This window comes from Bombyx mandarina, chromosome 12 (assembly GCF_030267445.1).
Source record: "Bombyx mandarina strain Sakado chromosome 12, ASM3026744v2".
NCBI classification, from domain to species: Eukaryota; Metazoa; Arthropoda; class Insecta; order Lepidoptera; family Bombycidae; genus Bombyx; species Bombyx mandarina.
In genome coordinates this window covers 5,584,782-5,609,465 of record NC_143219.1, presented here as the reverse complement: position 1 = coordinate 5,609,465, position 24,684 = coordinate 5,584,782, and the positions used below count along the sequence as shown (strand labels likewise).

The 24,684-nt window shown below is 33.9% G+C and overlaps 1 protein-coding gene across 2 annotated transcripts in view; it reads right to left on the bottom strand.

Annotated features, from left to right (window-relative positions):
• The window catches only part of Cad86C (Cadherin 86C), a 134,960-nt gene that overhangs the window by 78,626 nt on the left and 31,650 nt on the right, over window positions 1-24,684 (bottom strand). For both annotated transcript variants that reach the window (XM_089731857.1, XM_089731858.1), the window contains exon 2: window positions 10,333-10,426. In XM_089731857.1, coding sequence (XP_089587983.1) covers window positions 10,333-10,373 — 41 coding nt within the window. In that variant the 5' untranslated portion in view covers window positions 10,374-10,426. The remainder of the gene's footprint in view (window positions 1-10,332; window positions 10,427-24,684) is intronic.

Sequence of the window (24,684 nt, the reverse complement as noted above, 5' to 3'; positions counted from 1 at the left end):
CGAATCAATAATCCTTAAGGGCTATCCAGTTCCTGGATGCTTAGCAACGCTGGTTGCATTACAAATACCCTAAGAAGATGAACTGAGAATTCTTACAAAAACCGAATGCAGAAATCACATCTCATGACTCGAAGGACCATAAATACGTCATACATTAAGCACTTTGTTAACTCAAACTTCATTTCAAATCAAACCCGCAAAATTCAATCTCGAAAGAGTAATTAAAACTAAAAAATATTGAACGCAAAAGCTCGGTTACCAAATTCCGTAAAAAGTTAAATAAATAAAAAACTTCGTAACAGAAAAGTTTGAGTGCATTGAAAACAATTTCCGTTTTGGTGTCCTCTAAGTTAATCCAAGATATAATACCAACGTACAAAACTTATTATAATTCCATGGGCGTTTTAGTTTGCAGGACGTGCCCCGTTGTCGAACCGTTCTCTGACAGCTGCACTGTCGTAGACATTTCAAATGCTCCACAGCATACTGTTATGAACAATCAATATTCGCAGTGAGCCCTTTAACCAATAATTGAATTTGACATGTAATAATTTTATTATGTATATACTCTGTGGTATGTTGAACTGAAATAACTAAGCCTTTTTCTTTTATAATACGCATACATAATAGATTTAATTTTTCAATTGCCAAGCCCCAAATTGGACATTTCATCCAAACCTCTATTGTTTTGTAATAACAGCTCTCCTGGTGTTAAACTTAAACGCATTATTATTTTGTAACAGAAATGTGCAACACGAATTCCATTACAAATAATACATTTTCTTATATTCAATTTATGCTTCCATACATTAAGTATCATAACATTACTAGAAATGTTATGATAAATGCTCTATTTACCTTTCAGAAAACTGGTGATCAAGTTAAAAAGAAAGGTTTGTTATTTGTTTGAGTTTTCACTGTGACAGGATTGCCTACCAATTATAAAATGCAGAATAGATTGAATATTTTATTAATTTTATGGATTGATTATATTATTAGTATAAATCTTATTATGTGCGTTTATATAATCGAAGCTGGATCGTTTTCTTATAAGTTCTTCTAACTAAATGGATTTATGCGAAACTCAAACTTATTTATCTATATATTAATACGTGAAGCAAAAACTTTGTATCCCATTTTACGAAAATTGCGCGGACGGAGGAGTATCAAATTTCCCACACTTATAGAGAATATAGTGAAGGAGTGCAGAATGCTATTTTTTTTGCGTTAAATGATGCGTTAATAATACATTAAATCAACAAAAAAAACATTACACACACACATATGTATACTCTATGTTTATTATCAAACTTTTCTTGCTTAAAGTCTGTGGTCAAATTGAGAATATAAGTATAGTATAATAGTCTTTGACAATAGAACCATAATAATTTTCAAATTTATAATTACAATTAATTATACTCGAATTTCAACTACTGCGGAACCACTATTTAAAACAAATACTTGATTATGTTATATGATTTGGCGTAACCATATACTAGTAATGATGTTAAGAAGTATGTATTCACATTTTTGGACGTGTGAAACATTATACATATTTATTTGAATTCATGAACATTTGACATTAAAACAACTTGACGGATACCCAGCAAATGTATATAATGTACATAATAACGCAATAACTATAGCCTTAATATTAATGAGGTTAACCTACAAAAACTTATCAATATTGAACGTAATGATGTATTCATAACGTTGTTAAAACGTGTTCGAAGCCATTAACCTTTCAGTTCTTTAGGAACAAGAGCTATGTATAGAGACGCTAGCAAAGTACATACCTATATAAATAGTATTTTATTACTTATTCACGAGAATAATAATAATAATAAAGCTTTCTTTATTCCACACAAAAATACTTAATTACAAACAATTTGAAGATACATTAATGGTTTTTATTTTTATTTTTATTAAACAGTTAAAAAGTAAATATTATAAATACATATAAATATTACTTGTACTGTTTACTTTTTATGTCAACGAGCGACCAATAAAATAATTTTTGGTGAGCATATCTATACTAATATTATAAAGAGGAAAGATTTGTTTGTTTGTTTGTTTCGAATAGGCTCCGAAACTACTGGACCGATTTGAAAAATTCTTTTTCCATTAGAAGCCGACATTGTCCCTGATGAACATAGGCTACTTTTTTTTTTTTTTTTTTTTTTTTTTTTTTTGTTTCATGTGTGTTTTAATGTTTCCGAAGCGAAGCGAGGGCGGGTCGCTAGTAACAAATAAAAAGCTGTTACAGATGACTACCAACGTACGATGCCAAACTAAAATTGCCTATAATTTCGTATACATCGCAAAAAAGCGTCGCCAATTCGAATTTTATAATCGTTAAAACGCTTTAGAAAAACAGCAGTAGCGTGCTATTTTGAAAATCTGCGTAATTTCAAAACCATTAGACAAACGCCATAAAATCTTGACAAGCATGTTGAAATTGAACGTATGTTGTGTAACACAGGTTTATTATGTGAAAAAGCGAGCGAAAGGGAACGATGCGCCGAAGTATTGTATGATCACAGTTTAATAATGTGTAGGGTTCAGTTTTAGCATATAATATTAAATAGAGCTACGGCAAAAGTGAAAGCATGCTCATTGTTCGATTGATTAATTTCTATAATGTGAGCCATTGATTGCGGCTTGGATTATATCACCAATCGGCTCTTAATATTAACGACTAATATTAACGACTAAGAATATTTGGTTACAGCTAAACATAGCAGGATTGAAATAGTACATTATGCTCCAAGGGAGAAAAGTCATAAAAAAAACAATTTTACTGTTTTTTAAATTTTTAAATAAACTACTACTAATTGAATAAAAACTGTCTGATGAACTCATCGTTGTTTAATACTTCACTATTAAATTTTATTGCCTTTTGTTTATTTCACTTTTACACTAAACACAATATTGCAAATTACCCGAGCACAACAATAGCGGAGAATTTTAGGTGCGTGAGATCAGACGTAGACACTAACGCGCATGCGCACTTGTCAGTACCCAGGGAGAAAAAGTTAGACTTTCTTCCCTGTACAGCGGGACGAAAACCGAACTTTCGGCGTCGGTAGGAGAAAAAATTCAATTATAACATGTAGTTTTTATGATGATTTGCAGGAAAAATGGGTTTATTTTATGCTGTAATATGCGGTACGTACAATTTTCAATTAATAGGTATAGCATAGAGAATCGCAAAGTTCAACTTAAAGGACATCGGAACACGAGATAAGATTCGCAGCATATCAATAGAATCCAACCGTTATCTGACCGAGGCAGCCCTAACGAGCGCAACCAGTTTACACGGAAGGACTTTTTAGGCAGCGCATGGCGAGCTTTATGCGGCAAATCGATGTGACAAGCGAGCCTTTGCATGCGTTCCGCTTCGCCTTCAGATACCGTGGTCAATTAGGCCTGTCACGACCATGACTGCACATGGAAAATGTTGGGATTACGCAAAAACTGTAATTGGTCACCGATATGTTGATTTTTTTTCGATGATGGTGGGCTATGGTTCATTGCTTTGGCTTCAAAAGAGGTCTCAGCAAAACATCACTCAATATGACTAAATTTTAATTAAGCTGCTGGATAATTCTACATATATGTATAGTAGTATTTAAATTAATAAAGATTGAAACTTACTGAAATATTTCTGATTTTTTTAATTCACGATACACTCCGAATTGTAACAATGGAAATAAAAAAAAAGTACCAAATGAGTCCTCGCGCATATTTTGGCTTATTTATTATAAATCTTGAAACGGAGAACATATTTTTGGTTAGCCACAGATAGCATTGATTATGCACTAGCTGACCCGGCAGACTTCGTAGTGCCTCAATAGATAAATAAAAGACCTAAACTTTTGTATAAAATAAACTTAAAACAAACAAAAGGGATCCGTCCGACGGGGGACACATCAAAGAAAAAACAAAATTGTTATTTTTATTTAATTCCGAGCATTTTCATATTTATCTACCTTTTAAACCTTCTCTGGACTTCCAAAAATAATTCAAGACCAAAATTAGCCAAATCGGTCCAGCCGTTCTCGAGTTTTAGCGAGACTAACGAACAGCAATTCATTTTTATATAATATACAGAATATTCTTTAAGGAAAACAAAACAAACAGAAACTGCAAACTGTGAAATTCCGACTCTTAATTCATTTTGGTTATGCAAACGTTACGTCCGAAACAGTCTCAACAAAAACATAAACCTTGTGCGAACCAAAACTTCTAAATAAATTGTTTGTGAATTTTCTACAATGAAGCAGATTTGCGTTTTTGCTTTTATTTATTTCGCTGTCTAAAATCGAATCCATTATAAGCGTTGCTAAAACATTTAATTAAACTTTTAAAGACATGATTTACGTAAGCCTGCAATTAGGTTTTTGTCATCAATATAAGGTCCATTTTTGTTCTTAAGTTTTTTTCTTTGTTAAACGTGCGTAAAAATAGCTCTGAATGTCTTCAAAGGTTCCGTGGAGGATGTCAGCGATTATGCTACATTATACTGAGCGGGTGAACTATGTGATCCCTAGCGCATTGGCGATGTATAACAATTTGATTTCCCATGATTCTTGAAATCGATCAATTTCTAGAAAATTTATTTTTGAAATAAAACCATAAGTTGAATGAGAAAGTTTCGTATGTAACAAAATACCTCTCGTATGCTAAAAGTAATGTGACAATATGGCAGTGCTAGAAATATGGTAGAAAAATATAAAATAAAATAATAATGATACCAGCATCATTGTCTGTGAAGAAAACAAGAGAATAAGATTTAAAAAACAAATCATTTTCTTTTAGTATTTATTATTAGTAACACTTCAAAACGATAGTCAAAGGTAAATTGTCATGGTGTAAAATAAAATATTTTTTATACACCATCAATACACACTTTGTATTGCGAAACAACCCTATTGCAGCTATGTATATAAGTTTTTAGAATAAAAGAAGAGGCTTGTATACTGGTTTGGGTTCAGAAGCGGTTAAGCAGATCGGGGATTTGAGATTGTGAAGAAGAGAGTAGACAAAAGAAAGAATGTGGGTCTCTTGATGTCGGTGATCTGAAGTGGTCATACGTCCGGATGTAGTACGAGCTTATCCAAAGATGATTAATTGCATCTAAGAAAAAAAAATCGTAATCAAATAGAGCGCAAGTAGAAGAAAAGGGTAACAAAAAATATTGTGATGAAAACAGAAATTAGATTGAAATTGACTCAGTAGGATATTATTGGAAGAGAGGTAAAAAGACAATTAACTCTGTGCCAAATGCTTTAGATAAGACAGCAAGAATGGAAATAGAACGGTAATGGGACAGACAAGAATAATCGATCATTGGACACCGTCTTCAGCTTTGGTTGAAAAGAATTATAAGTACTAGTATTATTTTTTAATATCCCACTCACTAATCAATGTGAAGGAAAAATTACTATATAGATATAATGCCTGAGAAGAATTTCTAAGGGCTACCAAATCCTAGTATCAATATCAAAGGAGTCTGATCAATTGATAGGTTGGCGATTTAATAAATGCGCATTGAATTCAACAATGTTCGCTGTTAGTATATTTTCTTCGTCACCCTTATCTAAGATCAAAGAAATTAGCATATTGTTGTAGTATCAAGATTTGTAACAGAATGTAAAAACATCTAAGTAATTGTTAAAACTATTACCCGTTGCCATTTTTGTTCTATATAGGCAGACGTGCCTCACCGCCCAATGCAATACGTGTAATATTCAAACTACGTTAGGAACCATCCTTGAAGTTCCAATAGCAATAATTATTTATTTCTGAGACTGTTCAAAAAACGATTCAAAAACCCACATTAGATTCTTCCATATATTCTCGTCAATAACTTTGACAGTATTTATGATCTATTAATCTCTTTTAGAATTTCATCTCAACGCTTTTAAAGGCAACTCCGCTTAATTTCGATCCGAACGCTCTACTCAGACGTAAATTTATTAGCTAATTTTGTTCAACGTTAATTGCCGTGCCCTCAGGTAGTATTTTTATTTCTATTTGCCTTTTTAATAGTCTATCAGAAATAGCAATCCGTTGCAGTCTCGGTAATTACATAGTGGACGTTAAGAATAGATATTAATTTGTTTCTGAACACTTTATGTAGCTCATTCCTCTTGAATTAAGTATACATTCTTATATTTTAGAACAACCTTTTAGATGATCAAGGATGCAACGTGATTCAGTACGTTCTGAAATGAGAGCGATAGAAAACCATAATGGGATCTTTCGAAATTGGAAAGCTATTCCTTTTGTAGCATTTAACATTTTAAACTTGAATCCGTATTTCGATTCCAAAAGGAATAAAATACAATATTTATTTATTGAATTCTGAAAACTTATCATGGATTAGCAAAACCAAGACAAATTCAAACGTTTATCTTTTTGCAGACCATTCTTAAGTTACATCGTCGATCATTGCTTATCAATATGAAATTGTAACTTTCAATAACATTTAAATCAATTACCGCAAAGTCATTCTTGTGCAAGTAGTAATTTGAATATGATTAAAATCAACAAACTAAGTAATAAATTACATCACTATCGAACCGTTACTGACATTTTATGACGAGGTATTGAAAAGGCTACATATTTTAAGCTTCTTATGATAAACAGGCAGTAAACTAGCTTGTTTAACGTTAATCCGTGTCATAAATGTAATAATCGGGTTAGATTCTTACGAAACATGATGGTAAATTGTTTTTAAAACGCCCACATATTAATGCAAACGTTTCTGTTTTGCTTTGGATGTTTTACTTTTACTTATTTCTTCTCGGTAAGTATTCTAATTCTTGCTATATTGTATTTAATATAGATTACATGTTTTGAGGTTTTCATAGTCAAAATAGATTTTAAATTTCATCTAAATTTGATGATTAATATCGCACCAAATTTTTTAGCTTCAATACCAGAATATAACCCACCTGATGGTGAGTCTTTACCTATTGTCATTCCCATCAGCGATGGCAAGCTTATAACTGAGACGCTGACTGCCACATGCGATATAATTCAAAATAAATTCCAAAATCATTTTGGAGTTTCGTTGAAAATGTCTAATAATGGTGCATTTATTAAGTGATGACTTGCAAGCATTTCAGTGCAAAGAATTATGTTCAATAAGTATTCACGATAATTATCGTAGTCCATTTTGTCCATATTTCTCGAAATAACATGGACTGGGATAAACAGACTTCTATAGTTAAGTCGTTATTTTACCTTAAGCTCCTTTCAAAGAGGAGTTATCAGTAATGAGTCCGCGTTCGTTACACCAATTTAAACATCACCACGTCGTATTGTTTACTTGAGTCACAACTGTAATTAGTTTAATATATACTCTGCGTCACTAAGTAGGCACGTTGATTAAACAATTGCTTACAAAACCATTATTACGCAATTTAAATTACTAGACGTTAACATTAAGTAATTATCAATTAACTTTTGTTTTTCGGTAAACATTACGAGTAAAATTTTAAATAAATTTACATTAACACGTTGAACTCCATGAGTAATATATATCATTTGGGCCAAGCTAAAATCAGGTAATCGGTAATATTTATAAACTTGAGATTTACATTCTAAAATTTTTGAATTGCGATACTTTGCACGGAAGATGAAAATTAACGACTTTTAATGTCTAGTTTTTAAGATATTTTAAAAGGCTTTGTGTATCAAATCAAAAGAATACTTCACAGTAAAATCTCTTCATTTAAATTCATTAAAAATAATATACAAAATAGGTACGACAGTGAAGGCCAACGATATTTAGGTAAATTTTGTGTTAATTAAAATAATTAACTGCCTTTTGCGTCAGGCTGCTGATGCGATAAATATTAGGATATTTGTAATTGCCATAGACGTTTATTCATTGTAAACACAAGAACATTAAAAACAAAGAATTATAAAAAAACAATTTTCGAATTAAATAAATAATAGACTAGTCTATATTTGTAAAAGAGAAGTAGCATCATTAAAAAGTATAACATTTGTTCGACTTCAAGAAACTTCAAAATATTAGTCAACACATGCATACTTCAGGTGACGTAGATACTATTTTTAAAAGATTACTAATACATTGTTACTTAAGTACTTGTACTCCACGTTACGTCTTGATAATAAGGATTCTAGAGAAACTAAAAATAAGGTACTTAATAAATGTATAAATCGTTTCCCCTGAGTGTCGGGTCATCCACTTTACCGTTAAACCACAACAGAGCGCACAAAAAACATAGCTATTATCACTTGTCTAAAACCACACAACACGAGTTGGAAACTAAACGTAATTACTAACAGTACAATTGAAATTTTTGCGGCCGATTCCTTTTTCGAGTTGGAGCTCAAACGAGACGCTCTGAGAAAGCTATTTGCTAACGAAATGTTTCGCGTTTCATTCCGATTCACGAAGCACAGCCAGTTGAAATTACTAGTTATAATTCAATAGTCGGCGAGTTGCTGGGCTCGTTCGAAGGCGTTCGAAACAATTTAGAAGATTAAAAGTACATTTTCAAGGGATTTAATATAACAAGTTTACGTGCTTCAGCTGCTCGTAATGAAGTTTGTGTAGTGAATTAATTTAGTTGTTTCACGCTTGTTATTTAAATTATGAGAAACGCACAGTTTTACATTTTTTTATATCTTAATATAATCACAAAAGTTATTGAGTACTCACGTTCGAAGTTAAGTTCTTAATCTCATAAACGTAAACAAAATTATGTTATCAATTTAGTAATCAGCGCTTTGTATGTATGTAACAATGTATAGATACTAGATAATTTATAATAAAGTATCTATTGTCGTTGCTTAATAAGGAGCAGCGTTAATAAGAACAATAAAAATGTGTCTATAAAACAAGACAGCATAAATCTATTATCTATTCTCTCGTGCTTTTAATCCTACATTATGACGGTATTATGGTTGAAGATCTGCTACACAATATCATCATCATCATCATTCTTTCCTATTACCCTCTGCTGGGGTGTAGCACTCGAATCAAATCCTTCCATTTACATCGGTCTTGGGCAGTCTGTTGTAGCTTCTCCCACGTCAGACCCAAGACACCTAGCTTCCGCTCCACCGAGCGACGCCAAGTTGTTCTGGGGCGGCCTCTCTTCCTTTTGCCAGTCACTTTATAGGTCAGTGCTCTTTTTGATAGGTGGGTTGTCGGGCTTTCTCAATATGCGACCAATCCAATGCCACTTCCGCGTAAGAATCTCCTTCTCCATCTGGTACACGGTAAACGTAAAAAAACACGTGTGGTACTCGGGGACTGCCGCGGTAAAGCGATTGCATGGCATTTTTCATAATTTAATATTAAAACAATAATAAAATAAGACCACGCTATATTTATAAACATTAAGTGTCCCCTTCGCATTCATAAACTAGATCGCGCGAGAGAGAGAGATGGGCAGACTTTTCATGATGCGCATGTAGTGTGACGTCACGCCACGGCCTTATTCACAAACATTAGCACAAGCGCAACGTGTGAATGTGTTGAACGCGAGCTACATAGTAGGCGTAGTGGGGGTGTCAGGTTATATTCGTAACGGAATTTCTTGATTCAGTCGCCGCGCTCAAAGCCCGCGATAAAATCTATGCAATAGCTTAAAATCTTTGAATTTAATAGCATCGAAACGTATAACGTGCTGCCCAAAATTTTTCTTCACGTGAGTTACAGTCGTAATTCAGTGCGATCGAGTCGTACGCACCGCAGATCCGACAAGCTGTAAACATTTCTCAGGCATGCAAATGTCACAGCGCACGTGTAGTGTGTTTCGGATCGAGAAACGAGTAATTTGTTGTTTATTTATCGCCTTAGTACCTCGTGTGTCTCTTGAAGGGCGGTAGAGTTAAATCGTGAAATTATACACGCGCCCACGTCCGCGTGATTTGACAATGCGTGAATAATAAATGGATTGTATTAATGCAGGGCTAGCAGGCCGACAATTTCTCTTCGTAAATAATATATAGCTTATACTTAAATAATTCAGTTAACAAGTTCGTTATATTTATCATTGTTCTCTTGATTATACATTATGGGCATCAGTTGGGATCTGACGGAAACAGGTTTAGAAATATATTTTTTATGCACTGTTAAAATGCACAGAATACAATACACAGAGTACAGCTTTTAGACATTTTCATCATGAGAAAATTGTAGAAGAGTTAATTCCATAATTTTTTCGGAAGGAACTATTTCACCACGGTCTCTTAAGCTAAACTTAGGAGTCACAACGTACATATAAATAATTATGATTATTCCTGTGAAAAGACAGATAAAATAAATTTGTCAGCACTCACCTGTTGATTTGAGTAAGTCCGGGCCAAAGCGTGATTCCCATCTTTGTTTACTCCTCATCCTTTAGTAGCACGGTAACCGCTGTATAATGTTTACCTGTAACAATGAAACACTCTGTAGTTCACATTCTAAACAAATGTAAACAGAATTTCAATTAAGAATAATTAGCGCAGGCGAAATTTCTCCAAGAGACTTCCCGTTTTTGAAATAGGGTTGACAGTTGTTTGATTAATGTTGTTCAATTATTGTTTGGCTTTGCATACTACAAAGCTTATAATTTACACCATCTTTTATAATAAATAAAAAAACATAGCTTTTAATTAGAAAATTAAGCCTTAATTTTTTGTATAGATTCGAGATCATAAAAAGTAAGTGACACGATATAAATCAATTGACCAACCCTAGCCATCTACCTTTTTCAATTATGTCGAATTTGTGAAATAGGATGTGGAATTTACAGAAATGTAATTAAAAGTGGAAGTTTCGCTTACATTATTGGCAATAACTTTTATTGTTTTAAATTGACCAACCCTAGTATCGACTTCAGTTCGTCTTCAATTAGCACATAGGCCGGGATGTAGAACAGAGCTCCTCATTAGGAGAGCGCAGTGTGGCAAGAGGTAGATGTCAGATAACGCATTACGCATGCGCGGTCCATTGTTTTCGCGCCAGATGCTAAGATAATGCGGCGAAAGCTAAACACCGCTGAGAGCTTTAGCTGCGTTTTATGGCTTTGGTCTTACGAATGAGGGATTGATGCTTGGACTTCATAATTTGGAATGGAATTTCTTCACTTTTGAATAGTTTCAAACATAAACAACAAAAATATGATATTATTTTATTTATCGTTTCGAAGCTTTCGAACTTATTTGGAAGCGTCTAATCCAATTTAAAAACACTTGGCGCCAAAATGAGCATGCTGAATTTAAATAATTTAAATGAGAGATATATACCTACATATAATCATTTTTCAATTTAAAAATAATTCGAACGTAAGCACATATTTTTTTTTTATAAATTCATTTTATGTATAGCACTTTCTATTTTATTTTACTATTGCCATTTTAAAAGAAAATAAACTGTCTCTTAATTAATTTTATATATTATCTACTACACTAAAGTTCGTCAATAATTATTAAACAAACCAAAAAAAAATTGTTATCAGAAAAAAAAGTAGAAATCACGAATTTTTTGCTTTATAATAGGCAAATTGGCGTACTTTTTCAAATACGTTTTTGGTGTTTTACGGTTTTATTTATAAAATATTCTGATCTATTCTTTTTGATCATATTATTATATTATATTGTTAATATTTTACTCGGGGCATTTGTATTACAGGTTCTTGACATAGGTAGCTTGATAACAATCAGGTGTGTCTTCTCCTAGGATTTGTTTATTGTTCGATAGTATCAGTCTCAAAGTTTATGGATCTTTAACATTATGGTATTTTTGCATTTAAAATGAGAATTTTCAGTTGCATTATTCATGTTTTTTCACACGACTGAACAAAAAAGAGTGGAAGGTTTTGGGTTCATATTTGTATCTAATAATATAATGTATGAGCTTCTTTATTCCATCAAAACTTTTAATTATTTGAACAGATTTATCGCACCGTTCGAATACATATTTAAATCAGCCTGAGTGAAACTCGGAATTTTTCTTTTTTTTTATTGGCAGGTTACTAATTTTTTTTTTTTCATTTTTGAATTCACAGACGAGCGTATACCTAACTTGTATTTATTGCTCGCCGAAATCTACTAAATAACCTACTTTGCGACACGTTGAAGTTTGGATTAACAAATGACTGACTGCTTATATATGTATATCTAACATATAACGTCGAAGTTTTTTGGTATAACAACAATTACGTAAATTTAAGCACGTGTTTGCTTTGCGATACAAATAGGTAGGATTAGTTCAGCAGTACACGTGCCGCTTCGTATTTTGTTTCATTGTTTTTTTTAAAAAGCACTTTATGCAGTCGTGCATACTGCCCACCTAATGACGAATCGGTGCCACCCAATTGTGCACGGTGCAATAGTCCAATTGTCTTAATTCCAGGGGCTATGCTGTGCCCTTATCAGCATAATAATTACGGTAGATATTTTTACGTGATTTTATTTATTTTTTTATTACACTTCATGTAAAATTTACATTTTTGGTCTTAATGCCTATGGCATTCTCTACCAGTCAACAAAGGTAGTGCAGAGTAATTAGTGGTCGGTGCAATGAATTTTATTATGTTACTAATACATATATATATATAATAGTTTATACAGCATTAAAAGGAATAAATTAATAAATTTTAAAATTTTAAAGTGCCTGACGGCATTAAATCTCACTTAACCACCAACCTAAATAAAGGGTATACGGACCGTTGTTTTCCGAATGAACTTTTAAATTAGCATATACAATTTTATGCTAATAGTTAGCATAATGTTTCTTATTGTGAGGTGGCAAGCAAGCGCACGTGCCGCGTTAGCCGGGTGCATGCAACTGTTGTTATCAAAGAATAACGATAATTTGTAGACTCGTATTTCCCAGTGGTAATGTTACATTGTAACAAATTTATCAGTAGCATAGTTTAAGTAAAAGGGTTCTCTAAATAGTTGGGCATTATTATAGCACGTTGGGCATTTTTTCTATTGCATAATGTTACAAAATAAGATATGGTTTTACGTTTTCCGATTAGATAATTGCATTTTTTTCGTGTATGTAGATAAATATCTGAAGTAATTTGTCCGATTTAGTAAAAATAGTTGTGGTAATTAGTAAAACAAATGTTTGAACATAATATATATAATGTTAAAACGTATAGAAAATTTGTAAAACATCAATCTAAAATGTATATGTGTAAACAACAATTTGTGTCATTGATTTTAGATTCAAATAGAAAATTTGTTTTTTTTAAATGATAATAAAAATTTTAGTGCATTTTCATTCAAAAATATTTTTAACATTTTAAACATGCTTTATTTTTTTATGTACATATGTAAAATTATTTCGATCAAATAGACTTCTTTAATCCAACGAATACAAACAACTAAACTTTAGTTTTAAGTTACATGAAACGTCTATTTGTTTTGTTGGTCTATGGTTATCAGCTGTGGTCGCATACCTAGCTAAGTCTAGTTTAGCACTAGAAACAGGTACTAATATAGAAAGGGTAATTGGGGAGTGACCAAACCGAGAATTCGGAGTATTTTAATAGTTAATGATACGATAAGTGCTTGCAATAATTATTTTAATGATTAATGTAAGGGTTGTTTTGAGAAGTGATAATTAGTATTGGGCTATTTGAGGGTTCTCTATTTGTTTATTTGTTTGCTTTTGTTTTTATAAGAAGATTTTTTCTTAGGTACCTACTTTGAGAAAATTTGTTTTTTAGTGGAGAGTTTCGTAAATTACGAAGTCAAATATATGACTTCATTTCGACAATTTGGCAAACGAACTGTCTACCTTACTGCATGGCGGCCGGGCTATTCCCCAGAATCCACTGAAGCTACACCGTGTATTAAAATTATGTGTACTCATTATTTAAACATAGTAAATAATCATCTTAACTCAACAAGTCACTTAAGCGGTAATTTCATTAATTGCTTTAAACCACCTACTCGAAGAATTAATACATACTAAATAATACGTGAAATTATCTAGAATCTAGACTGAAGCATTTGTGAAACAAATCACGCCTTAATTCACATTACCAATTTCGATAGATTCGAATTGACATGATTTTCTAAACACTAGAGGTCCCGCAGTAGTCGAAATTCGACTATAATTAATTGAAATTGTAAGTTTGTACACTATTATGATTGTTTTTTATACTTCTATTCTCAATTTGTCGTCACACAGCTACACAATTTGTGCCACAACGTCAAGATAAAAGTTTGACAATAAATAGTATGCATGCGTGTGTGCGTCAAATACATGGTAAGTAGTGTGTGTAATGCTTTCTTTATTGATTTAATGTATCTTTTATAATTTAAAAAAAATATTAGCATTGTGCACTTCTTCTCTATATTCTCTATAAGTGTGGAAAATTTATTACTTCTCCGTCCGCGCAATTTTCGTAAAAAGGGATACAAAGTTTTTGCTTCACGTATTAATTTAAAGATGCCTAATTTTACTTCATTTTTTCCTTTACTAAATTGTTGTAGGTTTGAGTACCTACAAAAATAAATCCCTGTAATAGATAGTCTATTAGTATAGATGTGTAATGTTTTTTTAAAATTGTTTGGTGTATGTATCTTTTTACTACCAAAGCGCGAAGGTGCTTCAAAACTTAATTATCACCGAAATTTGGTTTCCGTCCGCTTTTTTATTAAAATAAATAAACCAGTTACTAAGAATTGCGGATAAACACACACCAGCTTAATATAACGTTAATTAATTGGGCAAATTTTAAACTGCCATATTGAGTGTTGGACAATTTACCTGAGTGAGCTTAGAAGTCATCCTTAGATCGTAGCTAAAAATTTTAACGGACGCTGTGGAATAAGTTAAATGCTGATGTGTATCTAATATTATAAAGAGGAAAGATTTGTTTGTTTGTTTGTTTCGAATAGGCTCCGAAACTACTGGACCGATTTGAAAAATTCTTTTTCCATTAGAAGCCAACATTGTCCCTGATGAACATAGGCTACTTTTTTTAATTTTTTTTTTTTTTGGTTTCATGTGTGTTTTAATGTTTCCGAAGCGAAGCGAGGGCGGGTCGCTAGTCTAAGATATTTGGCTGATAGAATTTTTATTGCTTAGATGGAACGAGCTTACTTCCCACCTTGTGTTAAGTGGTTACCGGAGCCCATAGACAACTACAACGTAAATACCGCTACTCCCCTTGAGACCACAGTTCTAGGGGTCTCAGTTGTAACAGTACAACGGCTGCCCCGCCCTTCAAGCCGAAACGCATTACTGCTTCACGGCAGAAATAGGCAGGGTGGTGGTACCCTACCCGTGCGGACTCACAAGAGGTTCTTACCACCAGTAATTACGCAAATTATAATTTTGCGGGTTTTGATTTTTATTACACTATGTTATTCCTTCACCGCGGAAGTCAGTCGTGAGCATTTGTCGAGCACGTATTTCATTAGAAACTTGGTACCCCGCCTGCGGGATTCGAACACCGGTTGTATCGCTAGATACGAATGCACCGGACGTCTTATCCTTTAGGCCACGACGACTTCAAAAAACATAGTGAAAAAAGATTACGTTATAGTATCAATGACATGAAGAAAGTCAGTTTTGTTGTTAGTTGCGAAACCGAATAATGGTTGCACTATCTAAACAGAAATAAGTCAAGCATTAGCGGTAAATTAAGATGGGCGTCCACTGGAAACGAACTGTATCGCGCTATAAATAATATATAGCTTTTATTTTTTTATACATAGCTAATTAATAGCTCCTCCTCCTCCTCGAATCGTGTTCCTCATGTCTGAGGGTCGTGACCACCATCACCCATGAGCTTCAATCTTAAGATGTTTTTCCACTTTCCCCTGTCCACGGCGTCATGCAGCGCGCTGTACACTGTACTGTCCAAAGCGGTGCGGACCTGATCGGACCAACGAGTTGGGCCGCGGCCTCTAGATCTGTTGCCTTCAACTTTCCCTGTGATCATAAGTTTTTCCAGGTTATCGCCGTCTTTCCTCGCAATGTGACCTAATTATTGATTTATTATGATATATGATATAGATATTATAATGTGAATTAATAGCTAATGCTGTTTAAAAAAATACTTTTACGGATTTCCACATATAGTACTTACTTATAAATGCTTACAAATTCACTTAACAGTAAAACCATTTCTTTTACATTAAAGTGGTACCAATAAGAGCTGTGGTCTCATGTCAAATAAATATATGCGCTAGCGTCATTTATACATATTTACGGTACATGGTATAGTATTATACTCTTAGATATAACTAAAACTGAACGGGTTTTCAGTTATTAGCGGAAGCCATAGGCCACCATCCAACCGGTGGCAACATTGGCACCACTATAAGAAATGACTGCTTAGTCTATGACCAAACCACACACGCATTCAAGGCAGATAGAGTGACATAATGACAGATATAGAACTTTGATGTCATTTTTCTGCAGTTGATATGATTCAGAATTATAAAACCAATCCTGTGTAATTACTTAACCCAGTGATAATTGTGTTTTATCAATATAGAATGAAAAAGACTTGCAGTGTCTCTATTATCTCAAAACGTTCAGTGAATCCCTAAAAACCTTAGACATGCGATAGAATTCTCGTTGATATTGAATAATGTAGCCTATTTATAGGTAATAGTATACGTTATAGTAGCTACTTTAACATTGAAACAGGCGAACAACAATTTCACATATTATGTAGATGTAGATATCTAAATATATCGTTGCTTTAAGTGGGCAACATACTTATTTAGACGAAAGTCTATTGTTGCAACACGAGGCGTAAACCAAGAATGTAATTAACTGACTGATTCGTCGAAGCTGTGTCAAATCGATTTGAAAGATTTCATTTTAGCGTGTGAAGTGTGTTGGCGATTCAAGGAAACAAATTTTCATTAACAAAGCGAGAGTAACAGTCCTTGATTTAGTGCCTATGTTATCTTCTAGTTTTGCAAAAGACATAAATATCTTAGAAAGCTTAAAACATCTTTTTCATTTTTTGAAGTTATATTGAAGTTATCTTCTTTAGGCGCGTTATGAAAAATTGATGAGAGTGAAATTTTAAGATGCGCGCGCACCGTGACACAAAATTAACAGAATGAAGTTGCCCACTAAATCGCTCATTACAATACGACCGACGTAACTTGGCGAGTCTGAATATAGCCGCAGGTGAACTTTCCGAACCGTACCGAGAATTACCGAATTTATACGATGTCAAGAAAAGGGATGTCCAATATGCGTGTTTGAGGATATTGTTTAATCGATTTTTTTTCAAATTGATTAATATTTAAATAAAAAAATAATAGTAATAATAATAAAAATAAAGTATAATGCACCCTTTTTTGTTATTTCTTTGATATGGAGATCGCTTGTGAATAAATGTTATGAAAATTAGTAAAATAACACGTTTTTATTACTTAAAATTTAGATGAGCTCACGGCCGGGTCATATAGACAACAAGAATGTAAATACCGCCGCCCGCCTTGACATATGAGTTCTAAGCCTCCATTTTATAGGATGACGACTGTCCCATCCTTCAAACCGAAAAGCATTTCTGCTTCATCACAGAAGCAGGTAGAGTGGCGATGCCTGCCCGAGCAAGTTCACAAGACCTCCTACCTTTTGCGGTTCGTTCACCGAGGTAGTCATTTGTGAGCATTCATTAAAGATGTATCTCGTTAAAAAAAAATGGTACCTGCCTGCGGGATTCAAACTCTGGCACAGACGCATCGGCCGATACAAATGCACCGGGCGTCTTATCATTTAGGCCACGACGACTTGAATATGAATTACTAACTCGTCCCATAATACCTATAATGGCAAACTAATGAACTGAATGAACTAAAAGGCCAATAACCCTTTAAGACAACCGCGTTAGTAACTTTGAATCATTTCATCGATCAAAGAACTACAATTTGAAAGTCCATTGTCACCGACTTCGTATTTAAGCCCGCTCTCTAATCTTGTTACGTCAAGTCAAAATTTTCTGACTGCTTCATCGTAAACTTACTCTCTTTAGATACAAGCAGGATATTTGACTTACTGTATGTGATCCAGTTCTAAAAGAATGAACATTGACACTCCTTGTTTTAATGTTCACGTACAGATTGCGCGATCTCACTCACGTTTGTGTTAAGCACTTATTTAACTATTTAGTTAAAACTTAAGATAAGATTTCTTTGTTTCTGTACGTACCGTTATGTTTACTTTCGTTTGGGCGCGAGCAAAGCAAATACACAATTCACGGAACAATAAACAGAATTATGAGCCCACGTCGGATTGCGTTTAAATTTCTCCTTGATTGTAGTTTACTAAGCTACGATCAATGGGTTTGTCAATCAGGATAAGTTCTGTATGCTCTTTTGATATTATACCTATAAAGATTCAATTTTATTCCGGAGTATTTTTATGATCATATATTCTTCGATATTTAAAAGATTATTTTTTTGTTATAATATTTAACTGAAGTATGTGCATTCTTTTTATTCCGGAGTATTTTTAGGATAATATTTTCTTCGATATTTTAAAGATTATTTTTTGTTATAATATTTATCTAAGGTATGTTCATTCTTACTGTCCAACTTCCAATGTGTTTCCAATATACGGACTCCGCCTCTACACTTCCAATCAATATAACAAAACTTTCCTTGACTCTGGTCCGATTGAGAAATGGATTTGAGTCATACGCATCATTAAATCTAGTTTGTTCGTCGGTTTACACAGGTCGTAATTTAAAAAAAATTATTTTCGATTTACTATCGCGTATATTATTTTCATTTTATTATTTCAGATGTTTTGAATTCTTTACAGTTTTCGTGCTCTCGCGAACGATCGTTATCCATTGACATTAGAATATTATGCATTACAATGACAGGCAAGACACGAGAAGTTTTAACTCATGTGTGTTTTTCGAATATTTAGCGGTATTCTAGTGTCAGCGGAACGTGATCACTGTTCATCACTATTTTGTGATATCATTGTTTATGATTGTATCCAATGCATGTGCCTTGTTCGATTATCGTATAGTCGATTTTAGCACTCCGACATTGTACCATTAACAAGTAACAGGCGTCGTATGATTAGTTTCAATAAATTCATGTTGAAAATTGGGCTTAGTGCCAACTCACAGCAGATTGTGGTCGGGTATCACAACAAATTAAAAAATATATATATTTATGTATGAAACTTTAAGGTACTACTATTTTAATATTGATAGATTATAAGCAAAGTAACGTGAAGTATGTATTCCGTTAAGAAACATTGCTCCAAATATTTTTGGAGTTTTCGTCAAATCACTACATAGTATAAAACAATTCGCTTTCTCTGTCCCTATATCCCTATGTATGCTTAAATCTTTAAAACTACGCAACGGATTTTGATGCAGTTTTTTTTAATAGATAGAGTGATTGAAGAGGAAGGTTCGTATGTATAATAACATCCATTAAATAGTGAAGAAATCAATAATAAATTACAGTTTCCGAAGCGAAGCGACGGGGATCGCTAGTAAATACATAAAAAAGTGAATCTGACCAAAGCTACCTATCATTCACACATTGCTCACAGAAAGGCGCTTAAGGCATGTAATAAAAACACAAAAATGGTTTCGTAAAATCTTCTACAATAAAAATCTATCGAAACGCGTTAGGAACTTGATATTTTCATCCAATCGAATTGGTTTTCGTAAACATATTATCGTATATTTAACGTTATTGTGTGAATTTGAGGTTTTATTTGAAAACATGTTTAGCCCGAGATTTAAAATTGTGGGAAACATTTAGTGGCAGACGTTTCGAGCCAGTTATTATGTAATACACTGTAATCACAGGTTGCATAATTATCGTAAAACGTGCTATTTCTTTCAAACATTTAGTTTGCGGAATAGGCTGTTATGACCAAGTTTTTCATTGAAATTCGAACCTAATTGGTTGTTTAATTCAAGTCAAGATCCTTTGAATTTAAAATACAATACTTACTATCTATTAGATTTAAAGCTGCAGAAACAGTTTTTGTTATCTATCGCGCTTGTACTAACAGGTTTTTCGGACTAACGTATAGTTCAATCCAATATTCGGTAGCTGGAGTTTCACTTTTTTTTATTGCTTAGATGCGTGGACGAGCTCACAGCCCACCTGATTGTTAAGTGGTTACTGGAGCCCATAGACATCCACCACGTAAATGCGCCACCCACCTTGAGATATAAGTTCTAAGGTCTCAATAAAGCTACAACTCAGCTGTCCCATCCTTCAAATCGAAACGCATTACTGCTCCACGGTACAAATAGGCAGGGCGGTGGTACCTACCCGTGCGGACTCACAACAGGTCCTACCACCAGCTAGTATATTGTTTATGGATAACCAAAAACAAAATCCTACCTTCGAACCATTGCTTATGGAACACATTTAACTGTTTTCTACACAAATATTCGGACCAATTAAAAAAATATAACATTCGAATAGACAACATTAACATATCCGTAGCTTACTTATCGTTTCAATGAATTATTATGACCTCAATAGATGTGAGATGATATGAAGCCTTGAAGTGTAAGATGATATACCTGCCTAAGTGTTATAAGATTCACGGCTGATGATAAAAAACTCCGCAAAAACTTTAGGAGTATGGGCAACTAATTTAAAACGAATTAAAAAAGCAAGTAATCGTTGAAGCAAATAAGAATCTGCTATGGCCTCGGTTCAGAAATCCAATGACGAGACGGCGCAACCATCATGCTGATGAGTCATTGAAAATCACCAAAAATGTTCTAGTATTTTCTTTTTTTCGATTTTGATTGCTTAGATGGGTGGACGAGCTCACAGCCCACCTGGTGTTAAGTGGTTACTGGAGCACATAGACATCCACAACGTAAATGCGCCACCCACCTTGAGGTATAAGTTCTAAGGTCTCAGTATAGTTACAACGACTGCCCCACCCTCAAACCGAAACGCATTGTTGCTTCACTGCAGAAATAGGCGTGGTGGTGGTACCTACCCGTGCGGACTCACAAGAGGTCCTACCACCAGTACTAATATCTTTTATACAATTATATGTACATACTATCTCTGCTTATCATTTTTGACATTTGGCACACACATATTACCGAAGCCTATATTACATTTATACTAAATTATTACTTAAATGACTGAACGAACTCACGACCCTTCGTGTTTGCAGTGGATTCCGGAACCCATAAGTGTAAACGCTGCTACCTTGAAACGTGAAGACGAAGTCTGAATTAAATATAACGGCTGACTTTGAACCGGAACGCATAAATAATCGCTATGGGGTAAAAATCAGCTTACATCCTAACACAACAATAATACAAAAATGAAAACAATCTGCACCTGCCAAGATTGATTAGATATCTTTCTAGAAACATCTTATTATTAAGACCCGAGCACTTAATCTTAGAGCGACTGAATAATCTATACTAATATTATAAAGAGGAAAGATTTGTTTGTTTGTTCGTATTGAATAGGCTCCGAAACTACTGAACCGATTTGAAAAATTATTTCACTGTCGAAGCTACACTATTCCCGAGTGACATAGGCTACAATTTTTTTTGAAAAAAAATAGGGATCCTTAGTAAAATTCCAACAATATAACCCAAGGTGTAAAAAAAAATACCTAAAATATTCTTTACATCGCGTGCCCTGCGAAAAACTATTAATGATAGAATACATATATGTACTACGACTTTGTGTAGAACACATTATTATTTACAAAAAGTGTCTCGACAGCATATGTCTAACTATTATAGTTATGCCGCAATAAGTGTTATTTTATTTAAAACCATGTGTGGTGTCGTGGGACACTGGATAGGAAAGAAGTTCCTTATTATAAAAATTGATAAAAATAAATAAATAAACTACTTTACAAAGCTATCAACTTTATTTTATTCACAATGATTTATAAAAAATATATAATAATATACAAAGAAACAGCCGTTTATATGAATAATAATAATAATAATAACCATCATCACGTAGACTATACATTAGACACTGTACAACCATCATACTAAGACTATACATAAATAATAAAAATCTTACGTTACGGACGTTTTTCCCGGTTAGGGTACCCCTCCGCATGGTCCCATAAGTAACTTCGTTCCAAAAAATAAAACATCGTCGTTGAATTTTTTGTTAAAGACCCGAGCGGAGCCGGAGCGGGCCGCTAGTCAATTAATAAAGGCAAAAACTCAGGAATGCTATACGATGAACTCGGACGGATTCCAGACGGCCTTGGCGAGTCGCAAAAAGAAAAGAGTAAGTACATAATTGAGTTCGGTATTTACGTTCGGCATCGCAGCCGGCTCGTGAAGGTAATCCGCTTTCCGTGGCAATATGTATTTACGTGTAAAACGTGTGTTCGAATGGCCATTAACCGTTTTAATTGATTATTTAATGTGAATTCATGTTTCGTGTGTGCGTGTGTTTATTGTATAGTACCAGATACTGTAGACCGAATGGTAAATAGTCGACTTCACCCAAAACACGTCATTTGGATCCTTCCGACCCATTAACGGTGCTTTTAGGTACCACAAGCACCGGTCACCGTCCTCGTCGAACCCATCGCTTGCGACGAAGGGCTCGACGAGCGAATTAACCCATAGACACAGCCCACTGAGTTTCTCACCGGATTTCTCAGTTGGTCGCGTTTACGATGCGGTGGTAGATTCTGTGAAGCACTGCTCTTACTAGGGCCAGTGTTAGCAACACTCCGATTTGAGCCCCGTGAGCTCACCTATACTTTAGGGTGAAGCTGAAATAGTCCCTCCAGGCTATCAGCATAGGTAGGAAAAAAAAGTATGTGTCATGAAGTAAAGACCGATACCTATGCCATCTACCCGTATTGAAGCTTGAAGTTTCAAGTTTATTGACATCATATTGAAATAGCGTAGAATGGCACCATACCTTCGTATTGTCCACGTTTATATCCTGTCTATTTCTGCCGCGAAGACACCTGATTCTAGTCTGAAGAGCACATCGGTTATACAATACGATTGGAATTTCGACCTCAGATATTAGGTTAATTTTTTTGGGCTCCAGTTATCACACATCAGGTGGATTGCTAGCTTATTCACCTATTATACCCATACCGATATTAAGTGATTTCGTCAGAACTCGCATATTTTTTTGTTAGTGTACATTCAAATAATAAGAGCTCTTTTTATGATGTCAGAATGCACAGTGACTTTCATTTTGGTAGTGTTACCACATCAATATTCGTTGTTTTCGTACACGCTTCATTCAGTATTGTGTAATGATGCCAACATTCAGCTTAATGCGATTCTTAATATCTATGCGGACTTGGGATATAATTAGGAAAGTTATTATACAAATGCAATTAATATTCGACTTCATTTTTCAAGGTAGGTTGCATTTACGTGACGAGGCATAACCGGATCGTCAGCTTATTTTCCCAGTTGTTACAATACAACTAACCCTTCGACCTCACGTTTATATATACAACATTTTGTACATTGCGGTGTCTACATAATAATACTTGGTCTATATAACAATATTTGGTGTCTATATAATATTGTGGTGTCTATATTCGACGCACAGTTGCTACAATCGGCCGGTCAAGTCTTTTATCCATCTACAGCCGTAAATAAAAGATAAAACAAAAGCAATAAATGGAAATCGGATAAAATAGATACGTTAAGTAGATATGTTTTAGCTAGAATAAAATTGTCAATCAAGTAATCTTGTACGTGACAAATTTGGCTGTCATTATTGAAATTATAATAGAAAAAGCAGTTTGAAACTTGTTACGTACATAAATGAAATGAATAATAACGTTCCTATTTACACAAGTCTATTCAGAGAGCGAAATTCTCTACTGCAATACGTAATAGCAATAAAAATGGTCCTTTTAAGGGAAAGCAAGTTAATTTCGAATGCAATTCTTAAGGTTGTTATGATATTTCATAGCGATGCGGTAGCCGGAGCGGTGTCATGTGAATATGATTTTATTTATAGTTTTTTTAACAAAATCCTAATTTGATATGTTTGTTCGTCAGGATTGATTTATGAACAATTGCATTTAAAAACAAAACATTATTTTTTTTATTACCTACCGGTCTAGATCTCTATAAAAACTTGCATCGTTTTTATTTTAAATTATTGAATTATTTAAAGATCTTTTTTTTTTAATAGTTCATTTTAGGTTACGTGCCTCTTAAGATTTGTTTGTTTCATCGAATCGTGCTTGTGTTGTACGATATAAAGATCAAGTTTGTTATTTGCCGAAAAATCGTACAGTTCGCTTAAGTAAATTTATTTCTAAAGTGAACATTTCAAATGTATTTTTTACTGTTCATATATAAGTCGTCGTGGCCTAAAGGATAAGACGTCCGGTGTATTCGTGTTGAGCGATGCACCGGTGTTCGAATCTCAAGCGGGTACCAATTTTTCTAATGAAATATGTACTCTACAAATGTTCACGATTGACTTCCACGGTGAAGGAATAATATCGTGTAATAAAAATCAAACCCGCAAAATTATAATTTGTGTAATTACTGGTGGTAGAACCACTTGTGAGTCCGCGTGGGTAGGTACCGCCACCCTGCCTATTTCTGCCATAAAGCAGTAATGCGTTTCGGTTTGAAGGGTGGCGCGTTTACGTTCTTGCGCTCCAGTAACCACTTAACACCAGGTAGGCTGTGAGCTCGTCCACCCATCTAAGCAATAAAA